Raw genomic sequence first — 20,609 nt, 5'->3', positions numbered from 1 at the left:
CGCTCTCTACTGGACTTTAACTTGAACAACAACCTTCTAGAATATCACTGGGCTATGTAGTAACACTGTTGTGTCTCATTGATGTGGGGCTGACAAAACTCTTTCTTTTTTAACTGAGATGTGCCGGGATCAATTCCTGATTAAGACTAACTAATAGATGAATTACTTTTCCTCTCACAATATAAAACAAACGCATTTGCTCTTGTAACTTTTTATTCATTCTTCAAACATTATGCAACCAATCAACATTCAGGGCACTCTCAGTGAGCAGACAAACACACACACACACACATACACTCAAAAAGTGCCGACATTAGACAATGAAATTAACATAGCACTGTCTATGAACCATAGGCAACATGAAGAGCAAAGGTGCTAAATATTGCACATTATGATCAGTTGAGGAAACTTAACTTTTCAGACCATTCAGCTTCACTGGCAAATGTAACCATCAAAACAACTGGTTACAAAACAGCTGAGAGAGTACACAGACATTAGCACGTGGCTAAGTTTACCAGCATTTGTCATGGGACTGATGTTATTTTCCTACCCTGACTTAGTAAAGGTAGATGCAACTGTAGAAACACACTAAAACGAGGTAACAGTTGATAATGGCAAACTTGCACACATCTGTGAAGCTCCATTTTCACAGCAAATTTTGATGCAAGTGCTATAAATCCAAATTTGTATTACTTTAGCTATGTAATTGAATCTTAAAGCTAATGAATAAAAACCAAGAAATTACATGTACAAATCTAGCAGTACATAATGCTAAGTTCAGCATAGTCTGGTTTTATAGTAGCAAAAGGTTCATGTTGTAGACAGCATGACAATAGTATGGCCTAATCAGCTGTAGAATGAATGTTTCACAATGTCACAACTGATGTTTGGTAAATCTTATTGCCTCACTGCTCACAAAAGAAAGAAATAGTCTTTTTCATTTAAATAGGCCATACCTGAGTCTAGTAGATTGTACCTTTAAAAAAACTGAACACAAGTAAACAAACCTGGAAAGCTAAATAATGGGGAGGTATCTGAGAGAACTGAAGACTTATTACTGAACTGTGAGCAGTAATGTGAGTGAGTTATTGCTTGGAAACAGCCGTTTATCAGGCCAGCACGGATATTTGTTCCTAGAGGAAATTACACACAGAAAATTACAAAAGCCACACAAAAACCATTCTCTGTTCCACCAAGTGATAAATTAGCAATCAATTCCAAGTGGCTGCACTTTGTAGAGCACTGTTTTCGGCTTGTCTCAGGAGCAGTCAGTGAAGGTGGTCACCATGTTCCCCCTACGCTGGGTCACTGTCCTGCAGTGCTGCTTTCCCGAGCTCTGGAATCTGCTGTCAGTCCTGGAACTGTGCGTATTAAAGGAGAACATCTTCTCCAAGTCCTCAAACATATCGTCAAAGAGTCCTCCACCGAAGCCTCCCTGCTGAAACTGTCTCCTCTGCCTGTTCATAGTCTCCCGGTGGGCCTGGAAGTGGCTGTCAAAGTGTCTCTTTTGATTTTGGGAATGGGAGTGAAAGTGGTGTTGGTGTCGTTGTTGCTGACCAAAAGGGTCATAGTCTTTGAAAATGTCATCAAAGTTGAAGGACTGGTAGTGCTGGTTGAAGTTGTAGTTGCCACCTCCTCTGCCTCCTCCTCTATGGCCCTCCCCTGGAGAAGGGCCATGGCCATATTGGTCATACTCTCGTCTCCTCTTGTCATCTGATAAGGTCTCATATGCTGCAAGAGACAAGGAAGTGTTACATCGCTGGTTGTGTTGGTTGCTATGATACTAAGGTGCTTAATATTGTTTGAGCCAAAACTGTATATGTTGTTCAAAGACTTCTGACAAATAAGGGACATGATGGGGAAAAAAAAGCAGACTACATATTTAGTAAAAAGATGTCCTACATTACAGTATGACACACTGACTCCCTTACCCTCTGCTATTTCTCTGAACTTGGCCTCAGCGTCTGTGCCCTTGTTTCGGTCAGGATGGTATTTCAGGGCCAGTTTGTGGAAGGCCTTCTTGATCTGGCGCTCAGTGGCATCTTTGGGCACCCCCAGTATGTCGTAGTAGTCTCTCTTGGCCAGGATGAACTCAGAGATCAGCAGAACATGCACTGCTAGCAGCAACACAGACTGCGCTGTGGCCATACTGTTGGTTTTTGGCACCTCTGTGGCTGTGAACAGAGCAGTTTGACACATCCGTTAGCGACGTTTCACACACCCCTGAGACGCAAAGAGACTTTCAAAACGGTTTGAAAATTCTAAATTAGGTCAATGACTCTGCAAACAACAGCCAGAATATAGGATATATAGCGTTATTCACTAACACTACTTTGCTAGCTAGTTTCGACAAAGAGACGTTAGGCTCAAGAAAATGACAGCTCACTGTTTTGGTAGAATAAGGGGGAAACTTAAATGAGCTCTGCCCTCATTGTCATACTCTGATGTTTGTTCTCGGTTGAAGATAAACCACTCACGACAAAAAATAAAAAATAAAATAACGTTAATGCGTCCTGGAAAAGAGAGCTTACCTGGAAACAGTGACAGACAGCCCGTGGCCACTTCTATCAGCCGCCGACAGCTCCAGCTGATGCGAAACGAAAGCTAACAGTTGTTGACGAGCTGCATTCCTGAGCTGTAACACCACGACTCGCAACGCCATTGGTCCATTTCCCAACACAGTGACTCGGGTCGCTCTGATTGGGGGAAACAGTGCGCACGTGGAGAATGGGGAGTTGTCCGATAAAGAACACAACCCAGGCAAGAGGGTGAACTGCATGTATGTCCGTCTTCGCTAATCGTTTGAGGTGCGAGAGCTAAACATGTTTTCATCCTAATAAATTATGTTGTTTAGTTCCTGTGAATTTTTTTTTGCATAAAATAGCGGATAAGTGCTTAAACGAGACGTGTACGTAATCTTATTTTATTCAATTGCTTTTACATAGTGGTGCACCCGTAGTCGTGGAAGGAACGTTAACTATCTTGAAAGTAAACGTCACCTCCGCTACGAAAGCTACAACCTGGAAGTGACTATATTACGAGCTGTTTTGTGTTTTCAAAACATGTTTAGCTACGAACGTGTCTCAGTAAAGCGATTTCATGAGGTTTCGCTGCAGATATGCCACGCTACTGCGCCGTGAAAGCTTGCAGAAACCGCGGTGGAAGTGCATCCAGACAGGACAACAAGAGAATTAGCTTCTACCCGTATGTTTTGTGTATGCTTTCTGGTTTGTCTCAGAGTTTAAATATTTGTTCGATTTGGCTACAAGTGTTTCTTTTGTCTTGGTCTCACCATCTTTAGTCGAAGATAATATTGGTTATAATCGCAGTGAAAAGTTAGTATTAGTGTCATGTTTATCTGTCTGTAATGGTAAAGGAGGACACTATGAGAGTGTTGGAATGAATGTGAAGTATTGCTATTTGAAATCATGCCACATTCACACTGACACCCCCCTACTGAAACCTTTTTATGGTGCCAAAGCAGCTCTTTACATTTCCCTCTTGCCCCCCTAAGGTTTCCCTTGCAAGACAAGCCCAGGCTTCAGAAATGGGTGAACAACATGAAGAGAGAGCAGTGGACCCCGAGTCGACATCAGTGCCTGTGCAGTGAGCACTTCACCGAGGACTGCTTCGATATTCGATGGGGCATCCGCTACCTGAAGAACACAGCCATCCCAACCATTTTTCCTTCCAACGAGGCTGTGTGTATCTGTGTTGTTTTTCCTGTCTCATTTTCTGTCTTCCATCATGAATTTCTTTCATCATGAAGAAAGGGCTTGCTGCACACCTCAAATTTAGCTTTGGTCCAGCTTAGACATTTTATGCATGAGAAAGAGTGCAAGTTTAATGCCAAAAAGTGGCACTTGCACTTGTAGAGAACGCCAAGACGTTTTTAATGTGCCACAAGGCTGTTTTTTTAAATTTTTTGTTCTTTTGCATTGCTTGCCATCACAGTATTGTGCTTGTACTTGTGCTTTCCTGACTTTTGCATATTCTCATTTGATGATCTATTCCTTTTTATCTCAGGATGCTGAGAAAAATGTGACCACCATTAAAAGGAGTCCCAAGGCCAAACCCAGGACCTTAGACATTGACATTGAGCCCACAGAATTTGACTGTCCTCTCAGTAAGAGGCCACTCATTTTGAGCAGATCTTGCAAAACGGACCAGTCAAGTACAACAAACAACATTGTTGCCGAACACACAGGGATGATATTTGAAGTGCCTCTGGCATCAGATACTGGCAACGACTGTCACACAAACCTGTCTGAGATAGAGACTGCTGCTTGTGAGGTACGAGATGACAGTGAAACGCCAACATCATCCTGCATTGCACTGTCCCCATGCAACGAGCCCCACTCTGAAAAGTCTGCTGACTCTACTGTGACGGTGTTGTGCTGTGAATCGCTGGGCCCTTTCTCAGATGGAGAGGCAAACGTGGATGCAGCTGCCCTCCAAGCATCACTGGGCCAGGCTTGTAGCTTAGTTCCTGTGGAAATGGTTAAGGACGAACCCACACGCTGCTTTCTGGAGGAGAGGGGACCCAGTGAGGGAGAGCACATTTCTGTTTACGAGCACTCGTATTGCAGACCCGACACGGACAGGGATCAGCTTTGGAGCAAGATCTTGAGTTTGCATGCAAAGGTGTTGGAACTGGACCGCAGGGAGGAGAGCACTGTGGCTAAAATCCGTGCTCTTGAGACTGAGATAGCCCTCCTGAAGAGGGATGGGGCAGTTTTTAAAGAGAAGCAAAAAGTTTTAGAGGATTATATAGCATCCATGTTGCTCTGATTTTGGACCAATATTTTGGATGTGTATGTATTTAAATTGTTACTATTGAGTCTCTTTTGCAGACATGTTGCACATGCTCCAATAGATGCCATACATAAAACACAGAAATATTAATTGTGCCTGATTTTACACAACTGGACTGGAATTATTTCCATTTAACAACAGTGAATCTCATTATCTTCTTAAATCCACATGGTGGCACTGTAGGACTGTTTTTATTGGCAGTGTTTCAAATCTTCACTGTAACACTGGTTTTCAGTGGCTCGTTGCTATGCATTACTGTTACATCAGCCTGTTGTATTTTATCGTCTGGCTGTTGCCTTTGTTACTCAGTCAACTATATAATTTCAAGGTGTTACTTGATGTTTCATTGGTGTCACTGTTCATGGCTTCATTCATTTGGTCATTCTTTTTTTCTGCCTTTGAGGTACTTTTATGATTCTAAATGATTTGCAATGGTTCAGAAAAGCAACAGGGGACTTTGACGTGACAGGGGTTGCACGAACACATGGTGCTTGTCCTTTGGGCTGTGCATTTTCTTTTCAGTTGCATGACATGCCTTCATACCACCCTGCTGCTAAAGCATTGTATGTGTATTTAATTAAGTCTTAATGGTGACTTTTTAAGGACCAGCATGAGTCATGTCTTTTTCCTACCTTGAAACAGAACTGTTAAACCTATTGACTCTTTGACATTGGTGTTTATTTGACTGGAGCTGCTATTGCTTGCTTTGTTAAAACACATCAAGTTAGTTCTTTTACCCATGTTCAAACAACACCATTCACACACTTGCTCCAACTTTAGAGTCCTGGAATCACTAACAACCATGTTCAAATAGGGAGAGACTTGTTTTGTTTTATTTCAGTGCTGTGCTGGAGTACCAGTACCACCCTGCCATTCTGTGCAATCTTCTGCAAGTCCAAAATATTCAGCTTTACAGGAAAAAGAGTTGGATTTACTTTGAAGTAGAATAAAGTGTATTTTAAATGTGTTTCTCAAAGCATACGCACTTCTGGGGGCTGTGTTTGTGCCCACAATGTGCCAGGTGACTATTTTAAACTGCACAATGACACAATCATGGACCAGCAGCAAGATTGATCTCTCACTTCCACCCTTGGGCAATGAATTAGTCATCATAGTATTTTGGCCAATAATTCCATTTGAAGCAGCTTTCCAGAATGAAATGCGCCATAGGCTATTTCTGCACTGTAGCAGACCTGGCCGCAGAATCTGTGAAACAGTGTGACCATGTTAAAACGCTATATTTTTAACCCACGTCTGTGATGAAAATAGGAACAAAATGCTTGTCAGCAACAGGATAAACAGATGTAAACGTTGAAAGCAGCTTGTCAGTGGTTGTGACAAAAGAGAAACGACACCTGCTGTGATTTAATTTAGAATAGCATTAGGAATTACATCAGGACTTTATTTAGAAGAATAAGGTTTTACACATCCATGACAGTGGCATTATTAAGCTTCTGCTTGTGAGGGTAAATGCATAGATCCTTAATTTGATGTACTTTCATTTTCCAAACCAGCTGTGTGTGAGAGACAGAGGTGGAGGGAGGTGGAGGGTGGTGGGGGGGCAGGGCAGAGGCTAAATTGTTTTTTTAATTAATTACAAAATGATTGATTGCACATAAGAAAGGATTTGCAAAGTGCAGTTTCAAATGACTCCGGGGCGTTGCATTACATGAAAAGGTTCCAAGATGACACATTTCCCTGGCAAAGAAGGACACTGGATTCTGCTGCACCAGCAGGGAATACGAGAACGAATCCTCGAAATTAGTAATGAAATGACGTTGTAATCCTGTTGCTCCGCATCTCAGAGAGGAAACAACATGTCATCTCAATGCATTAGGGGACTAATGCACTGAGATCTCCTGGCAAGGAGCAAATCCTACAGAGATAAGTGTGGGTCTTGATCTTGAAGTACAGTGGAGTAATAACACTAATCTTTGTTTGTAAATGTAAAATACTGACAAAGATAAAATAACAAGAGAAATGGAAACGAACAGTTGAAAAAGGAACAAGGATTAAAAAGCTTTTTCATATATATAGTATATATATAGTAGTTATAGTGCAATGACAAATTCAAACAGGTGCTTCATGTCTGTGCTACAGAAACAAACGCAGGTTTCCCTGTCGCAGGCAAATTGAAGAGGGTGACGTCAGCACTGGCAAATCATCATTTATTTCTGAATATTGAATATCAGGAACAGCATTGTCCAGTGTTGATTATGATCACACAAGAAGCAAAGTAACAAAACCAGAAAAAAAGCAAAGGTCTTGTTCACAACATCCATTAAAGAAACACTTACAGTACATTACAAAGTCACATGTGGATGATGTACAGCCCAACATACCCCAATGTTTCTCGGTACAGTGTCTGTAGAATGAAAATTAAATGTTATGTGTTGTTTTTTTTTTTTTTTTTTTTTTTTAGGATTTTATTATCTTGGAGCACAGTATGATAGACAGTATTGTATTATTTTCAAACATTGTTATTCCTGTTATAAAGATGCTTATTCTGGCACATTTTAATATGCATTAAACTTTAGATGGTTCAGTGTGTTTCATGGCTGCAAACTATTCTACTAAAACATTTAATGAGTTTATTTTATGTATGATGGATGCTTTGCCAGATCACTGAAACATGTGACAATTAACTGACAAAATACTGTTAAGATGCCAACAGAAAACAAATCATATACAGCAATGGTGACACCAATCAGGACAGAATTTTTATCATAAAGTACCCATAAAACTGAATTCATAGACAGATTCTACAAATTAAAAAAAAAAAACAGGATCCCTGATGGATTTTTAGTTTTCTGGGTGTCAGATATCCTCAACCACATGATCCATCTGGAGTTCATCAGGTCCTGGTTTGCATGATCTCTTGATATGAAATGCCTGTAACAGTCTTGGCTCATGCAGCTCTACCATTTAGCTACAGAAGAGATATATCCAAGGGTTGGTGCAGCTGTTGAGACTGGCCAGCAACATGATGATGGCAAACACAGGACCTGAACGAGAGAGACACAGAGCGAAAGAGCTTTAAAGAGAGGTGGACAGTTGATGACAGGATTTACATAATTCATTATTGATATATAACGCATAACCCCTGCAACACAGTGGCTTTACATACATGTTACAGGTTCTTAAAGGATGGGGACCCCCTGAACAACCAACTCCCAAATAACCAACCTTTAGTAGGTGCGCTGCTTGGACTCCATGCAGACCACAACTGTGCAACAAAGAATGGGCTCCAACACACCGTGTATGCCATTATAATGACAAATGTTATTTTCACAGTCTTAAGCATCGCGTTGGACACCCCCTTCGTGCCTGCCCGCCCCGCCTGCAGCGCTTTTCTCTTCATGTTGAAATAGATTGTTGTGCATATTCTTATTTGGCAATAGAGTAAAATGACAACAGGCAGGGCAAACACCGACAGAGTGATCCAACTGATGTAAACCCTGCTCCCCCACGGTTCAATAAATGTCGCCCAGCAGTCGTACTGGTTCTCCTCGACCTCCTGGAGAGAGAAGATGAAGAGCTGAGGAGAGCTGAAGGCGAGAGAGAGCAGCCACGCTGCGCCAACGGAGAGATACCTCCTAAATGAGCCCTTCAAGAAGGAAACCATCGGTTTGCAAACTGCATTGTACCGGTCTATGGTCATAGCCACTATCATGTACGCGGAGGCAAACATCCCAACCACCTGTAAGTACTTCACGGACCGGCATAGGAAGTCTGTGCCTCTGAACCTGTGCGTAATTTCAATGGAGAACTGCGGTAGGACTTGGAAAAAAGCCACCACCAGATCTGCCAAGCACAGGTGCAAGAGGAACAACTGGGTCCTTGTGTTTCTTTTTCGCTTCTTCCAAAGTGTACCTAAGAAAAAAAGATTACCACATGTTGCAAGCACAAAAACCAAACCCAAAATTCCTGCTCGGATGAGCGCAAAATGTTCGTACACATCTCCATTTTCATCTGTTGCCATTTCAGAGCTGTTTCTGTTGGACTCCATTTGAGCGCGAAATCCTGATGTTTCCTATATGTCTCGTAACTTCAGGGTTTAATCAAAATTTCAGCACATTTTCTAGGTGTTGTGATATTGCCATATTGGCGCAGAAACATCTCGACATTCTCTTCCTTTGGCGCACCACATTGCAAAGTGACTGCGATGGCTGCAAGGAGCGAAACTCATCGACTTGAAAAGGGAGAGGAGGGTTAAACTACTCAGTGAGGAATGTCTGTGCAAGGTTTATGGCATACACATGCACACAAATATAGAAATGTAGAAAATGACTAGAAAACTTGATCCAACTCACGGTGTATCATTTTGTAATCCTTGAACCCATAACCTCAAAATGCTCACTGAAATGCAAACACATTTCTCCCTGAACTTTGTATTTTATTGATTTTTAGCTCATCTTCAGAACTTCTTTGTTCTTTGATGGTTCTCTAACAAGTTCTAAAATACCTCAATTGGTAGTTTTTCATATCAAGAGATTGTTTTAAGTGAGAGTTATAGTGCACCAGCAGTATACAGATGCTCAGACCTGTTGTCTGATTTATTCATTATTCATAAAAGATGCGTAGTGCCCCTTTAAAAAAGACAGACTTTTGAAAACAAATTTTGCAGGTTGAAGCTTAATAGCTAAAAACACTCATCAAACATTCAGTTAAGCAAACCTCACATCTGAAACATGGGCAAGCCAGAGACTGTCAAGGGACACAAATTACACCTGTATTCCCAGTTGAAGGTATTAATATTAACTAAAGCACCTCCCCATACACCTTTCAGAAATAACCACTTGCTGTCAAAGCTCCTTTTTCTCTCAGTATTTTTTTGTATTTTGCAGAACAATTTAGATTAAAGGAGACACTTATCACAGAGTGTGTAGCAAGTAGTTAAGAGTGTGATGTCGGGGACATGTGCAGAACAATCACCATGATGGAGTAGTGACAATAAAAAGACTGTAATGTTGCCACTTCACCTATGACAAATGATAATACATACCTACTAAGTAATGGCAAGGTTTCCATATTACACAGTAAAAGGTGTGGGCACGAAGGACAAAAAGATGATAGTGTTGGATAGAGTTGTTTTTCTCACACTCATCATTAGCACTGACTACTATCCTCCTACTGTGTAATTTCAATCCTTGAAAGACATATGCTTATGTAAAGCCAGCATTGTGCTTCTCTAAAGAAGTGATTGACAAGTGAAAACCTCTACACAGATAAGTGTTTAATTATTTTCCATGCAAGATCTTTTACAAAAGACATCTCCACGTTTATTAACCTTTACCAGGGCAGCAATTCACCTAGATCTGTCAGATGACAGGCTTGTTATTATCATTACCAACTAACACACCAGTCTTCAGCCATTGTCACATTACCCTGTAGGTCCCCGAGCACTGAAATACCATGAAATTCAGACCCACACAAGCTAGGTGATGTTATAACATAACTCTTGCTGCGTGGCTTTGATTCACTTTTCATCTTGACCACAAGATATTCAAACTGTGAACCGTTAAGAACAATTATTTAAAGAAATGTGGAGTGGCTCACTGCTCTGCTGCCCCACTGACTCTAAAACCATGATGAATGTTGAGTGATTGAAGCGCTTGTGTGCTCGCGCGCGCACACCTGTTAATTGATTGATGTTAATTGATGTTAGTTGATAGAAAGAGCCAGTTAATTGTGCTTTGGATTAGTTTCTGATAGACCTTCCATGGATTTCACTACATCTAATATATAAGCATATTCAAATGGAGATGCTAGTCCTTCTATGTCACAAACACTTGGCGTCTCCTGGGTTGAAGCCTAAATATGTTATTGGGCAGACACATAGCCTACTGCTGTTTCCTGTTTGAGACACAGATGATCACAGTGATAATTTACCATGTTTTATAGTGTTAGTCAGTGCATTTCATTGTCTGGAGTTCATTATACCTCAAATACTATGCTGTGGATTCTCAGCATCTGTATTTAAACTGCAATTAAAATCTTTTTTTTAATGTAAAGATGTTTTGTCAACATCTAGTGGCAGAAATACAGATTGCCAATCATAGACGCCACCTGCGTCACTTCCTCTCTTTTTCCTGTTTATTTTTTTCTAACCAGCATCACATAGAATGAAATATTTTGGCGACACGTTTAACGGTTTGTGTTTTGTAAGGTAAGAAGGAGACAACTGGTTTATTCTGTGACACTGTGTATAAGTCGACAAACTGACAATACGCCATTCATTCATTAACGAGGCTAGCGGCGGCTAATTGGGCTGTAGCTTGTAAACGTTTATCAGTGTGCACATTTCAGTTAGTAGCCGTCTGCTTAGCAAGCTAGCTTCCATACACCGTGTCCATGGGGTATTTCTTCCTTTAAATGTGCATATTATCAAACAGCATCGTAGTCTTGAATACGTTTGAATTAGTTTTGAACCTAGCTAACAGACAATTGAGAAGTAGAGAAGAAAGGCTGGCAGCTGGCGTGTCATTTTCATGTTGCTTTATTTCAAAGTGGGTTGATAACACATTGGGGCAACGGAAAATTCATAGCCACCCTGTGGAGTTTAACGCCAGCACTTCATAGCTGAATGTAAAGTTAGTATCTTAAGAAGGATCCAGAAATCATCTGTGTGGTTCGGCAGTGTCTATAATTTCGGTCGATTCAAAGCTGCACCGCATTTTGGAGCAAAGTCTTGCTCTCAATAACGTCCTCCAGCCACTTCTGTCTGAACCCGGTCTCCCCAGGCGTGTGTACCAGCCTGTTCGACTCCACCACGAAGTGCACCTCCACGGGCAGAGTTTGGGGCTTGGCTTTAGATATTTCCGCGACGAAATAGACACTAACCGTCCCCTGAATAGGCTTCCGCGGGGTCGGGGTGCTAAAGCGGGCCCGGTAGTGGTAGAAGGTGTGGTGCTCCTCCTCGGTTGTGTAGAGAAAATCCAGACTGTAAAGCCAGCAGGGCTGCACCTCCCAGGTTTGAATGTACTCCCCAATCTGCTTTTTCCCCACTTCGACCGTGAAGTCTTTGCTTGCAACCCAGTTAATAGTCCTCTTCTTTCTGTCAGGAAAGATATCCTCCTGCTCCTTCGTGATGGTGTGTTGGTGTCTCTCCAACAGGGTTTTTACAAGATGAGCAGACTCCGCTGTAATATTCACTTCCATACTGTCCTTGTAGCACTGATCAACATACAGGAAACTTGTTTCTTTCCTATTTTGTGAAGGCGATTGGCAGCATGTTTGTTTTTAGAGGAGTTTCTATGGTTACCATGCACATGGCATTAGGTAGAGCCCTCTGTTGGCCCACTTTTTACTTGCACTGTAACATGTTGACTACAGAAGGAGTTTTGTTTCATAACTTTTGTGCACACTGATCGTTGAGATGATTTCTATTTTATCTTTTCTCCAGGAAGCTGTTGAACAAGCAACACAGATAGTTTACCCCCCAAATGGATTTTCCACCAAACCCACTGTAGCCCATTGCAGGTAGCCTGCCAGAATGTTGTATGATTTTACACAGACATTAAAGCATCATCCAGTTGCCTGATCATCCTAAAGTTCTCGGCTGCTGTTCCCAGTGAGCAGACGTATGTCGCGGATCAGGACCACACTCGACAGTGTCACGAAGGCAGTAGGCAGCGCAGACCTCATCTCCAAAATCTCCCGCCTAAAGCCTGGCAGTGTCGCGGTCAACAGCACCCATGCAGAAAAGGTTCTAGTCAAAGCCGAGACCTTAAGCTCAAACAGCACAGCTACTCCCTCAACACCTGAGCCTACCATGAAAGAAGAGGAGGAAGAAGGTGAGAGAAACACAGCAGAGGAGGAGTCAGACAAGCAATGTCACCAAGTTACAGAAAATCCTTTTGTTGTCACCAAGAAGTCCAGTTTAGCTTCGGTGGCAAATGTGTCGGCATCAGGCTCGTCCTCCACTGTGGCTAAACAAACTATGCAGCTGTTTCACCCAGCTGCTCTTTCAACCAACATGGATGAGACCTACAAAACTCTGGCTCAGCACATCAATAGTTACTTTGGCACAAACACGCAGGGAGAAGATGGAGAGAACAGGCCACTGCAGCAGGACAGAGGAAGGGATGCTCCTGTGCCTCCTCCTCACCCTCACCCTATCCCTCGGAGAACAGGCGATCACATTCCTGTTTTGTCTCCTGTCGCAGAGGCTAAGAGTATTGAAGCACCAACTACCTCCCCTGTCCCCCTCTCTCCATCAGAAAAGCTCAGTCCTCCAGTAGAGACACCCTTCTCTGATACACCTGCAACAGAAAATGAAGCTCAGTCCATCCCTGTGCCTACTACCTCCGCTAAAAAAGGCTTCACCCACTATCTATCCTACCCTCGGCCCAGCGTTCAGGCTTTTGTTGGCAGTTACATTGCACCACTGGTCCCCAAATTCAGAGGTGATTCCAAAAGCGTCGCAGCTGAGAAAGACAAGGCTTCAGCAGTCGCCGTGGAAGAACCCACTGTAGACAAAGCAGGAGAGAAGACGGATAGTGAAGAGGAGAAAGCAGAGAAAGTGAGGCAACAGCTGCAGACTCAAAGGGAGAAGGTAATATCCTCACTATCACTCTGATGATCATTGAATGCTTAGGGGAATGGCAAAAATAATTTGTTCTTTTTTAACTGTTTTCAAAACTATTAAAAAGCTTTTTTATGTTTTCTATAATCTCTGCCAGTATAACACAAATTTACTGATGTGTTGTTTTAACATAAAATTAACAAAAACCTTTAATAACGCTTATGGTTAAGAAATTAAGGCCTTGAAAAAGAATAGAATTATAAGGTGTTGAAAAAGAAAGTATAAGGTGTTGGAGTTTTTATATTTATAAGATAGTTCTAATTTTTTGTTCATGGTTTGTATTTGTTGTGCAGATAATAGCCAGGGTGAGTGTAGACAACAGGACCAGAGCTTTGGTGAAAGGCCTGCAGAGGGTCACTGATGTCAAACTCCTCACCACTCGAGTGGAGGAGCTCAGCTATCATCTCCTGGAGTTCCCTGAGACACGAGGTGTAGCTATCAAGGTTGGTGTGATGTTTTTATTTATTCATTTACATACTTACTTACTTACTTACTTTCTTACATAACCCGCAGCTCATTTTATTGTCAGATGAGTTGCACAGTTCTCAGATGTTTTTTAATAGTCATTATGTTCATGTATAATTGTGACCTGTAGGAGAGTGTGCTGCCCTGCCTGCTGCGTTTGCGTCAGGCCAGGGACCTTCCTCTTCAGGCTGCTGTGAGAGAAGCACTGGCTGTGGTTGGATACACTGAACCAGTCAAAGGCAGAGGCATTCGGGTCCTGGCCATAGATGGAGGAGGAACAAGGTACAAGTATTTGTGACATTTTCCGTATAGAAAAATCAAAATCTAATAATTCAAAAAACAGGTCTCCACTGCTTAAGTAATATGATACAGCCTGCTTATACATTTGCTGTTCTCACGAGACAGAAACTACAATTCACAGTATTTGCTCAATTGTTTGACGGACAACAGACAAATTATTAAAACTAATATGGTTCTTTTGAAACAGTGAAAAAACAACAACAAAAAAACACTATTACAGGCCAAATGTTTACGACCATCTTTACATATTTATTGGTTTAATTCCAATAAGCAGTAGTTTTACTAGTCTAGTTCTATAAGGTTTATAACTTTGTCACAGGGGACTGCTGGCCCTGCAGACTCTCCATAAATTGCAGGACCTGACTGGGAAACGAGTCCACCAGCTCTTCGACTACATCTGTGGAGTCAGCACAGGTACATTGTTACCACTTTATAGTGTTAGTAATTTGTTGGCGCTTGACTCTCATTGATCCCACCTGTGATTTAATTGCACATCATTCTTGCTCCTTTACTATAGGTGCCATCTTGGCCTTCATGTTAGGAATTTATCAGATCCCCCTAGAAGAATGCGAGGAGATGTACAGGAAGTTGGGCTCGGATGTGTTCAAACAGAATGTCATCGTTGGAACTGTTAAGATGGGCTGGAGCCATGCTTTCTATGACAGCGAAATCTGGGAAAATATCCTCAAGTTAGTCTGCAGGACTCTGTCCTTCATTGTTTTTCATATGATTATATCCCCTTGCTCCTGCCCACCATAATTGAATCAAAGAGATTGGTGCAGGGGTAGTCTTTGTCCTTTTCTTAAATCAACTTTTTTATTTTCTCCAGGGAACGGATGGGTGATGGGTGTATGATTGAAAGTGCCAGGGACCCACACTGCCCTAAAGTTAGTCACATCCTTATATCTTCACATAGTTAAAACAAATACAAAATGTTTCAGATGTTAAAATATGTTGATTTACATAATTTTTCCTATGTAAAGTCAAAGTGTTGTAAAAATGAAGATGATTTGGCATGCTTCATTTTAAGTAACCTCTTTTTTGGCCACCAGGTGTCAGCAGTGAGCACTATTGTGAACAGGGGTTTACCTCTGAAGGCCTATGTGTTCAGGAACTACAGACTAATGCCAGGAGTGAGATCCCACTACCTTGGAGACTGCAAACACAAAATGTGGCAGGCTATCAGGGCCTCGTCTGCCGCCCCGGGCTACTTCCAGGAATTTGTCCTGGGAAAAGACCTTCATCAGGTATGACATGAAACTGAGAGACCTGGGAGATGCCAGTTTAGGTCACTTAAGTTTAGTTTAGTTATTTGAATTTAAATATTTAGGCTTGAAAATTAGATTAATAATGATACAGGTTGCAGAGTAGATAAAAAGCAGTATAGCAACATGGTCAATAATGGTCTGAATGCCATGGTGGTCTAAGCAGTCACATCTGTCAGAGCCCTGAATTAGTGTGAGTGAGTCATTTCCTTGAAATCTTACGGATCAATACTTTTCCACTATGATGCTGTATTTCCTAAAAGACTGGTGCCAACGATAGAAGCACTGTGGACCTCACTGCTCTGTGTGTGTGTGTGCATCAAGGATATGCGTTCAGATTTGTTTCACTCTTCTAAACCCATAAACCTGAAGGCAGTCACCTAATTAGTTCATCTTCTCTTCTGGCTGTCAAGTGTCTGAAGGATAGATAGAAGGTGAACTGAATGAGATGGAGGTAGAGAGAGAGAGAGAGAGAGTCCTAAGATCCAGTCTGTGCCCCTAAACATCAAAGGCCTCGTCCTCTTATGACTTTAACCTGCTCTCCTAGAGGGAAATTAAAGGCGTTTTTTTGATTTCCCATGAAAGAGAATATCCAACAGGGCTCCTGTCTCTCACCGCCGCTGTCTGAAAGGATCTTTGAGGTCCAGAATGGAAAAACTACATAGCAGTGTCTCAGTCGATGTTGCTAACAGTCTAGGTGATGTTGTCAAAAATAAAATTTTAATATTTGACTTTTACTGGACAGTGTTGTGATGAAATATCATTTCAGCTGTTCTCTGTATAATGAGCTTCACATCACTCCTTTGAATCCCCACACTGCGTAATGAGTGTCATACTGCGAGTAGTCTGTAATTACTTTCTGTTGAGTCACAGAGACGCAGGAATTGAAGAGAGGATAAATTATTAGATTCAAGAATGGTAGATTAGGTTAAGTAGTGGGTCAGTGAATGAAAATCAGACTGTCATGGTTCTTTTACTTCTGCAGTGATTATAAGTAATTCTGGATAAAAGCATCTGATAAATGACTAGAATTTAAGAAGTATTACACATTTTACATACTCCCACTATGATCTTTTATGCTATTTGGGTGTGGCTTTTGGGAGCTGTTCAAATGGAGTTGTTTTAATGTGTTATTTCATGAAGTTTGATTATTAGGCCAGATATCTTTAGATGGTCTTTATAGGCAGTAATTGTGCTCAAGGCTTAGCTTCATTTTGATAACCTACTTAGGCAAAATTAGCCTTATCCCTGCTAATAACAAGTGTTTCTCTCCCCTGCCATTTCCTAATGCAAGAACTATGATAGACAGACCTTTACAGTGCTTTGGCCAATAACAGATTGTCTCCAGTGTCTGCATTTTTACTGAAGTGTTGATTCTTCTATGCAATTAGAATTAAAACAAATTGACAACTAGTATTTTGTCTGAAAAGCCAATAATTTAGCGAAATATAATTACTGTAAATGCAGCATATAGCCCCAAAAAGCCATGTAATGCTTTCTAGATATTCTTTGATTAGTAAGCTAACTAACAAGCAGATATTGTGTGTGTGTGATTAGTTTCCAGCTATAATGTAATTTCTGATATAATGAGATTGGAGCTAGGGCTGTTCTCAGCTAGACTGCTGAAGTTGAGGACCTCTACTGTAGGTAACAGTGTGATGATAAGTATTTTTGCTTTGGATATGACCTCAATTTCCAATGTAGGTGGTGAATATTTCCATTTTTTGTATAATATGCTTTTGTGTGCTTGTTTGCACATATTCACCTGTGCACAAAGTATCTGTCTTGAGTCGTTTCCCGTGGACTTGGGGATGACAGCAGGGATGGAAAGATGGGGAGTGAATGAGTTGTATGTGTGTGTGTGTGTGTGTGTGTTGTTCACCACATTCCTCTTGGAGCTGCAGTAGTTTTTCTATCGACAGTATGAGCTACCGTTGCCACCCACCGGTCTCACTCCTACTCTAGTTTTCAGCACCAGCAGTGGTATTTCTCAGGAGAATTCTGCCGTTGCACAGCATCGAAAATATGTATATACACAAACACAGTGAAGAGAGACTCGTTCGCATACTCAGTGTAGAGGTAAAACTTAAGTGTTTGATTATACCAATCAACTGTTATTAAACTATGATATTCATGATTTTCATGCATTCAGTTGAATTGTAATAGCACTATGTTCATGTGCTCATTCAGTTAGGCGACACCCTGGGGTGAGAGGTTGAGGGTCAGAGCTGAGGAGCAGCTGTGTAATTAACCTGCCGTCTCAAGAGTGCAGACTGTGTTCCACTGTTTCAATAGCTTACACCTGAGGGCGAACAGGTTCATAATCAGGCTAAGAAATGATATGTTTTATTCTGTATTGTCCCATAATGATACCAGGGCAGCAGAGTGGACTGAGAGAGAGCCCCAGTCACCCACAGAAGTTTCACAGAAAAAAATATTTAAGAAAGAAAGTTTAATTCATAAAAACATGTTCAAAACACTGTCATCTTTCTTAGAATCCTCAGCACCCATGATTATTGGGTTTGTTTTTGGGTTTTTTTTGCTTCTATTGGTTGTTGTTTACTGAAATCTTTTAATGCCACACGTTGTTTGCTTTTGCCCAGAAGAAACAGAAGATGTTTGTTGTTTAAAAATACTTTTCCACTGCTCTTCCCCTCTAGAGGCATGGAAATGACAGTTACCCCTGCTTTGCTGGGAGCATCAGACTTCTTGTATGCCACACTCTGCATCTCTATTAATCTTAACCAAAAGCACTTCATTGGCTGGACAAGGTCCAGCACTGGACTAGAGGAAAGACTCAGGGTGTTTAGCACTAAATCGGTCCAGGCATCCACTCAACGTGATTGTCCCTCTTTCTCTCATTGTCGACTTCATTTAGGTCAGCAGCTCTTTCACGAATCTGGTGACATTATTTAGTGAAAACGGCAGCACATGCCTACTGAAAAAGCAAGCTAATAATTAATGATGAGCTTCTAAATTAAGTCAGGGTCAGAATACTGAAATGCAATATGATGTATCACTCGAGCTAAATTGAATGTATTTCAGCTATTAGACTCATTATGTAGGTTAAGTCTAGTCCAAATGACCAAAATGGCTCATTTTAGCTGCTGATAGTGGCTAAAACACAGTTTTTCAGACTTGTTTACTTCCGAATAAACAGTGCTGTTTGCCAGCACAGCACATCTCTGGCCCAGGAGCTTCTTTTCCTCCTGCCTAAAGCTGTATAGCTCTGGGACAGCTTGTCCTGCTCACCCCATTTGTCCCCCACTGGCTGTCACAACAAATATATTCAAGCCAGAGGCTCGTGTTGTAGATACAAAGCTTCCTTTATGTGATTTTGAGTAAATATAATTGACTGAAGGGATGCTGAAGATGTCTGCCTTCTCCTTTAGGATGGAGGACTTCTGATAAACAATCCCACTGCGTTGGCCATCCATGAGTGTAAGTGTCTTTGGCCAAACACACCTCTGCAGTGTGTGTTGTCTCTGGGCACAGGACGGTACGAGACAACGGGCAAGAACAACACGACCTACACAAGCCTGAAGACCAAACTCACCAATGTCATCAGTAGTGCCACAGACACAGAGGGTAGGACCACACAAAATGTTGTCTGCATATATTCGAACCACAGAAAAATAGTGTGTGTGATGCACTGCGGTTCCTCTAGTTTAGTGTGGTCTTGAAAAAACGTGAATGAAAAATTGCCTGCAGCCAGTGGCAGATTTTGATGGCCAAAAACTCCCCTTCCATCCTTGTTTTAGAGGTGCACACCATGCTGGACGCCCTCCTGCCCCCTGACACCTACTTCCGCTTCAATCCCTACATGAGCGAGGACATCCCGTTGAACGAGAGCCGCGTGGAGAAGCTGAACTTCCTCAAGAGTGAGGGGGAGCGCTACCTGGAGCGCAACGAGGCCAAGCTGAGGAAGGCTGCTAGCGTGCTGGGCCAGGAGAAGAGCACCATACAGAGGCTGGCCGAATGGGCCAAGCTCAAGGCCGACATGTATGAGGGTCTCCCCTTTGTCTCCAAGCTGTAGTTGTTAGCCTGGCGGCAGTGTGACCACAAAAGAGTTTTTAAGGTAAGAAGACCTGGAGTGTAAAAACTCCTGATACCTGAAAGGGATCAAATTGGACAAATTTAATCTGAAATAAAATACAAAATGTTTACATGCTTTGATCACCGTCTACCTAACACTAAAAGATGATTATTCAAAAAAATGAAGACACTGCTCTGAATAATAGTGTGAAATTACAAATGCGATGTAATTTATTCTTTGTGTGACAGAATATGTGTATGATCGAGACAAAGAATTCAAGAGGCTTGGTACTGTGTTGAAATCGTTCACTTGCCTCATCAGAGAAAGGAATTATGTGTAAATAAGTTCATAAATGTATGAATTTTAAACTGGCTGAAAGTGTTGGTTTACTGATTGGTTTGTAATGCACAGAAACGGCACCGTTCCTCTGACACATGACCGTAACGTATGGAAAATGAATGCAATCTGATGGAAAGACATTAGGTTGACATAAGGTTGATTCTCTTTTGCATTTCGGGTAAGCTGAACTCATTAAAATGTAATTAACACATGATTGCACAGTGAGAACATAAACATGACTGCCTATTTCTAACACTGTATAGAAGAAAGACTTCATGCACTTTGTAAAATATAATTCTTAGCCAAGAAAATGTAAATATTTGAAGTAATAATGAACTCTTTGAGTGTTATTGCCAGAATTTAAGAATAAGATAAAGATACAGCCACACTGAAATCTGTTCTTATACTTATAATTAAGTATTAGAATGTGATTAGCGTTATCCTCGTGGTACAAAGCATGGTCTGTCTTGTTGTTCTTCCCAGAGCAATGAATTGTGGCCCATTAGTTAGTGTGGAACTTTTGCCTCTTTAGTGTGGAACCTCGCTCAAGCCTGATTTTCCTCGGCCGCGGCTTTTGTTGCTGTACACTTTATAAATTTGACACACATCTTACATTACCCTGATTCCTCCCTTCCTCATTAATTTATGGAATGCGAAATTTAAATAATAAAACTTGGTTTTTTTAAAACCTTGATATAAATTCCGTTCTTTTGACCTCTGACCTCTGGAAGAGGTTAAATTGCAGTCTTATAAAATTAGTGGGATGATGATGATGTATGTACCACAGGAACATATGTCATGT

At 41.4% G+C, this 20,609-nt stretch overlaps 4 protein-coding genes across 7 annotated transcripts; 2 read left to right on the top strand and 2 right to left on the bottom strand.

The window, feature by feature from the left end:
* Nucleotides 1–200: 200 nt before the first annotated feature.
* LOC121176548 (dnaJ homolog subfamily B member 9-like) lies at nt 201–2,635 on the bottom strand. Its single transcript, XM_041030635.1, has 3 exons — nt 2,532–2,635; nt 1,932–2,174; nt 201–1,731 (listed from the first exon to the last, which is right to left on the bottom strand). Exons 2-3 carry the CDS (start codon nt 2,146–2,148, stop codon nt 1,259–1,261), a joined length of 690 nt encoding a protein of 229 aa, XP_040886569.1. The 5' UTR covers nt 2,149–2,174; nt 2,532–2,635; the 3' UTR covers nt 201–1,258.
* A 123-nt stretch (nt 2,636–2,758) lies between these two features.
* Nucleotides 2,759–5,794, top strand: LOC121175880 (THAP domain-containing protein 5-like). Of its 2 annotated transcripts, none has more exons than XM_041029729.1 (3): nt 2,759–2,807; nt 3,515–3,701; nt 4,027–5,794. In XM_041029729.1, the coding sequence occupies exons 1-3, from the start codon at nt 2,782–2,784 to the stop codon at nt 4,789–4,791; spliced, it is 978 nt and encodes a 325-aa protein (XP_040885663.1). In that variant the 5' UTR covers nt 2,759–2,781; the 3' UTR covers nt 4,792–5,794. The 2 variants fall into 2 exon arrangements, with proteins under 2 accessions (XP_040885663.1, XP_040885662.1); XM_041029728.1 differs by lacking the exon at nt 2,759–2,807 and adding an exon at nt 2,816–3,204.
* A 1,946-nt stretch (nt 5,795–7,740) lies between these two features.
* avpr2l (arginine vasopressin receptor 2, like) lies at nt 7,741–8,824 on the bottom strand. Its single transcript, XM_041030144.1, has 2 exons — nt 8,002–8,824; nt 7,741–7,820 (listed from the first exon to the last, which is right to left on the bottom strand). Exons 1-2 carry the CDS (start codon nt 8,822–8,824, stop codon nt 7,741–7,743), a joined length of 903 nt encoding a protein of 300 aa, XP_040886078.1.
* Nucleotides 8,825–10,924: 2,100 nt separating this feature from the next.
* On the top strand, nt 10,925–20,477 carry pnpla8 (patatin-like phospholipase domain containing 8). 3 transcript variants are annotated; one of them, XM_041030490.1, is made up of 11 exons: nt 10,933–10,984; nt 12,221–12,297; nt 12,390–13,372; nt 13,696–13,845; nt 13,998–14,149; nt 14,487–14,581; nt 14,685–14,856; nt 14,997–15,054; nt 15,220–15,414; nt 18,825–19,020; nt 19,194–20,477. In XM_041030490.1, exons 3-11 carry the CDS (start codon nt 12,401–12,403, stop codon nt 19,466–19,468), a joined length of 2,265 nt encoding a protein of 754 aa, XP_040886424.1. In that variant the 5' UTR covers nt 10,933–10,984; nt 12,221–12,297; nt 12,390–12,400; the 3' UTR covers nt 19,469–20,477. The 3 variants fall into 3 exon arrangements, with proteins under 3 accessions (XP_040886423.1, XP_040886424.1, XP_040886425.1); XM_041030491.1 differs by having other exon boundaries at nt 10,968–10,984; nt 12,221–12,611; nt 13,038–13,372; XM_041030489.1 differs by having other exon boundaries at nt 10,925–10,984; nt 12,221–13,372.
* The last annotated feature ends 132 nt before the right edge of the window (nt 20,478–20,609 follow it).

The sequence above is a fragment of the Toxotes jaculatrix genome, chromosome 22 (genome assembly GCF_017976425.1).
Source record: "Toxotes jaculatrix isolate fToxJac2 chromosome 22, fToxJac2.pri, whole genome shotgun sequence".
Taxonomy (NCBI): Eukaryota; Metazoa; Chordata; class Actinopteri; family Toxotidae; genus Toxotes; species Toxotes jaculatrix.
Note: the sequence above shows the minus strand (reverse complement) of the source record. Positions and strands in the feature narration are given on the sequence as shown.

Bases quoted from the DNA above. Each gene is read 5' to 3' on its own strand.
- LOC121176548 (XM_041030635.1), bottom strand. From the start codon at position 2,148: ATGGCCACAGCGCAGTCTGTGTTGCTGCTAGCAGTGCATGTTCTGCTG. The intron at 1,732-1,931 runs GTAAGGGAGTCA...TGTCTCTTGCAG, and splicing joins GTTCAGAGAAATAGCAGAGG to CATATGAGACCTTATCAGAT.
- LOC121175880 (XM_041029728.1), top strand. From the start codon at position 3,119: ATGCCACGCTACTGCGCCGTGAAAGCTTGCAGAAACCGCGGTGGAAGT. The intron at 3,205-3,514 runs GTATGTTTTGTG...TGCCCCCCTAAG, and splicing joins AAGAGAATTAGCTTCTACCC to GTTTCCCTTGCAAGACAAGC. The intron at 3,702-4,026 runs GTGTGTATCTGT...TTTTTATCTCAG, and splicing joins TTTTTCCTTCCAACGAGGCT to GATGCTGAGAAAAATGTGAC.
- avpr2l (XM_041030144.1), bottom strand. From the start codon at position 8,824: ATGGAGTCCAACAGAAACAGCTCTGAAATGGCAACAGATGAAAATGGA. The intron at 7,821-8,001 runs GTTGGTTATTTG...TCTCTCGTTCAG, and splicing joins AAGCAGCGCACCTACTAAAG to GTCCTGTGTTTGCCATCATC.
- pnpla8 (XM_041030489.1), top strand. From the start codon at position 12,401: ATGTCGCGGATCAGGACCACACTCGACAGTGTCACGAAGGCAGTAGGC. The intron at 14,857-14,996 runs GTTAGTCTGCAG...TATTTTCTCCAG, and splicing joins ATCTGGGAAAATATCCTCAA to GGAACGGATGGGTGATGGGT. The intron at 15,055-15,219 runs GTTAGTCACATC...TTTGGCCACCAG, and splicing joins GGGACCCACACTGCCCTAAA to GTGTCAGCAGTGAGCACTAT.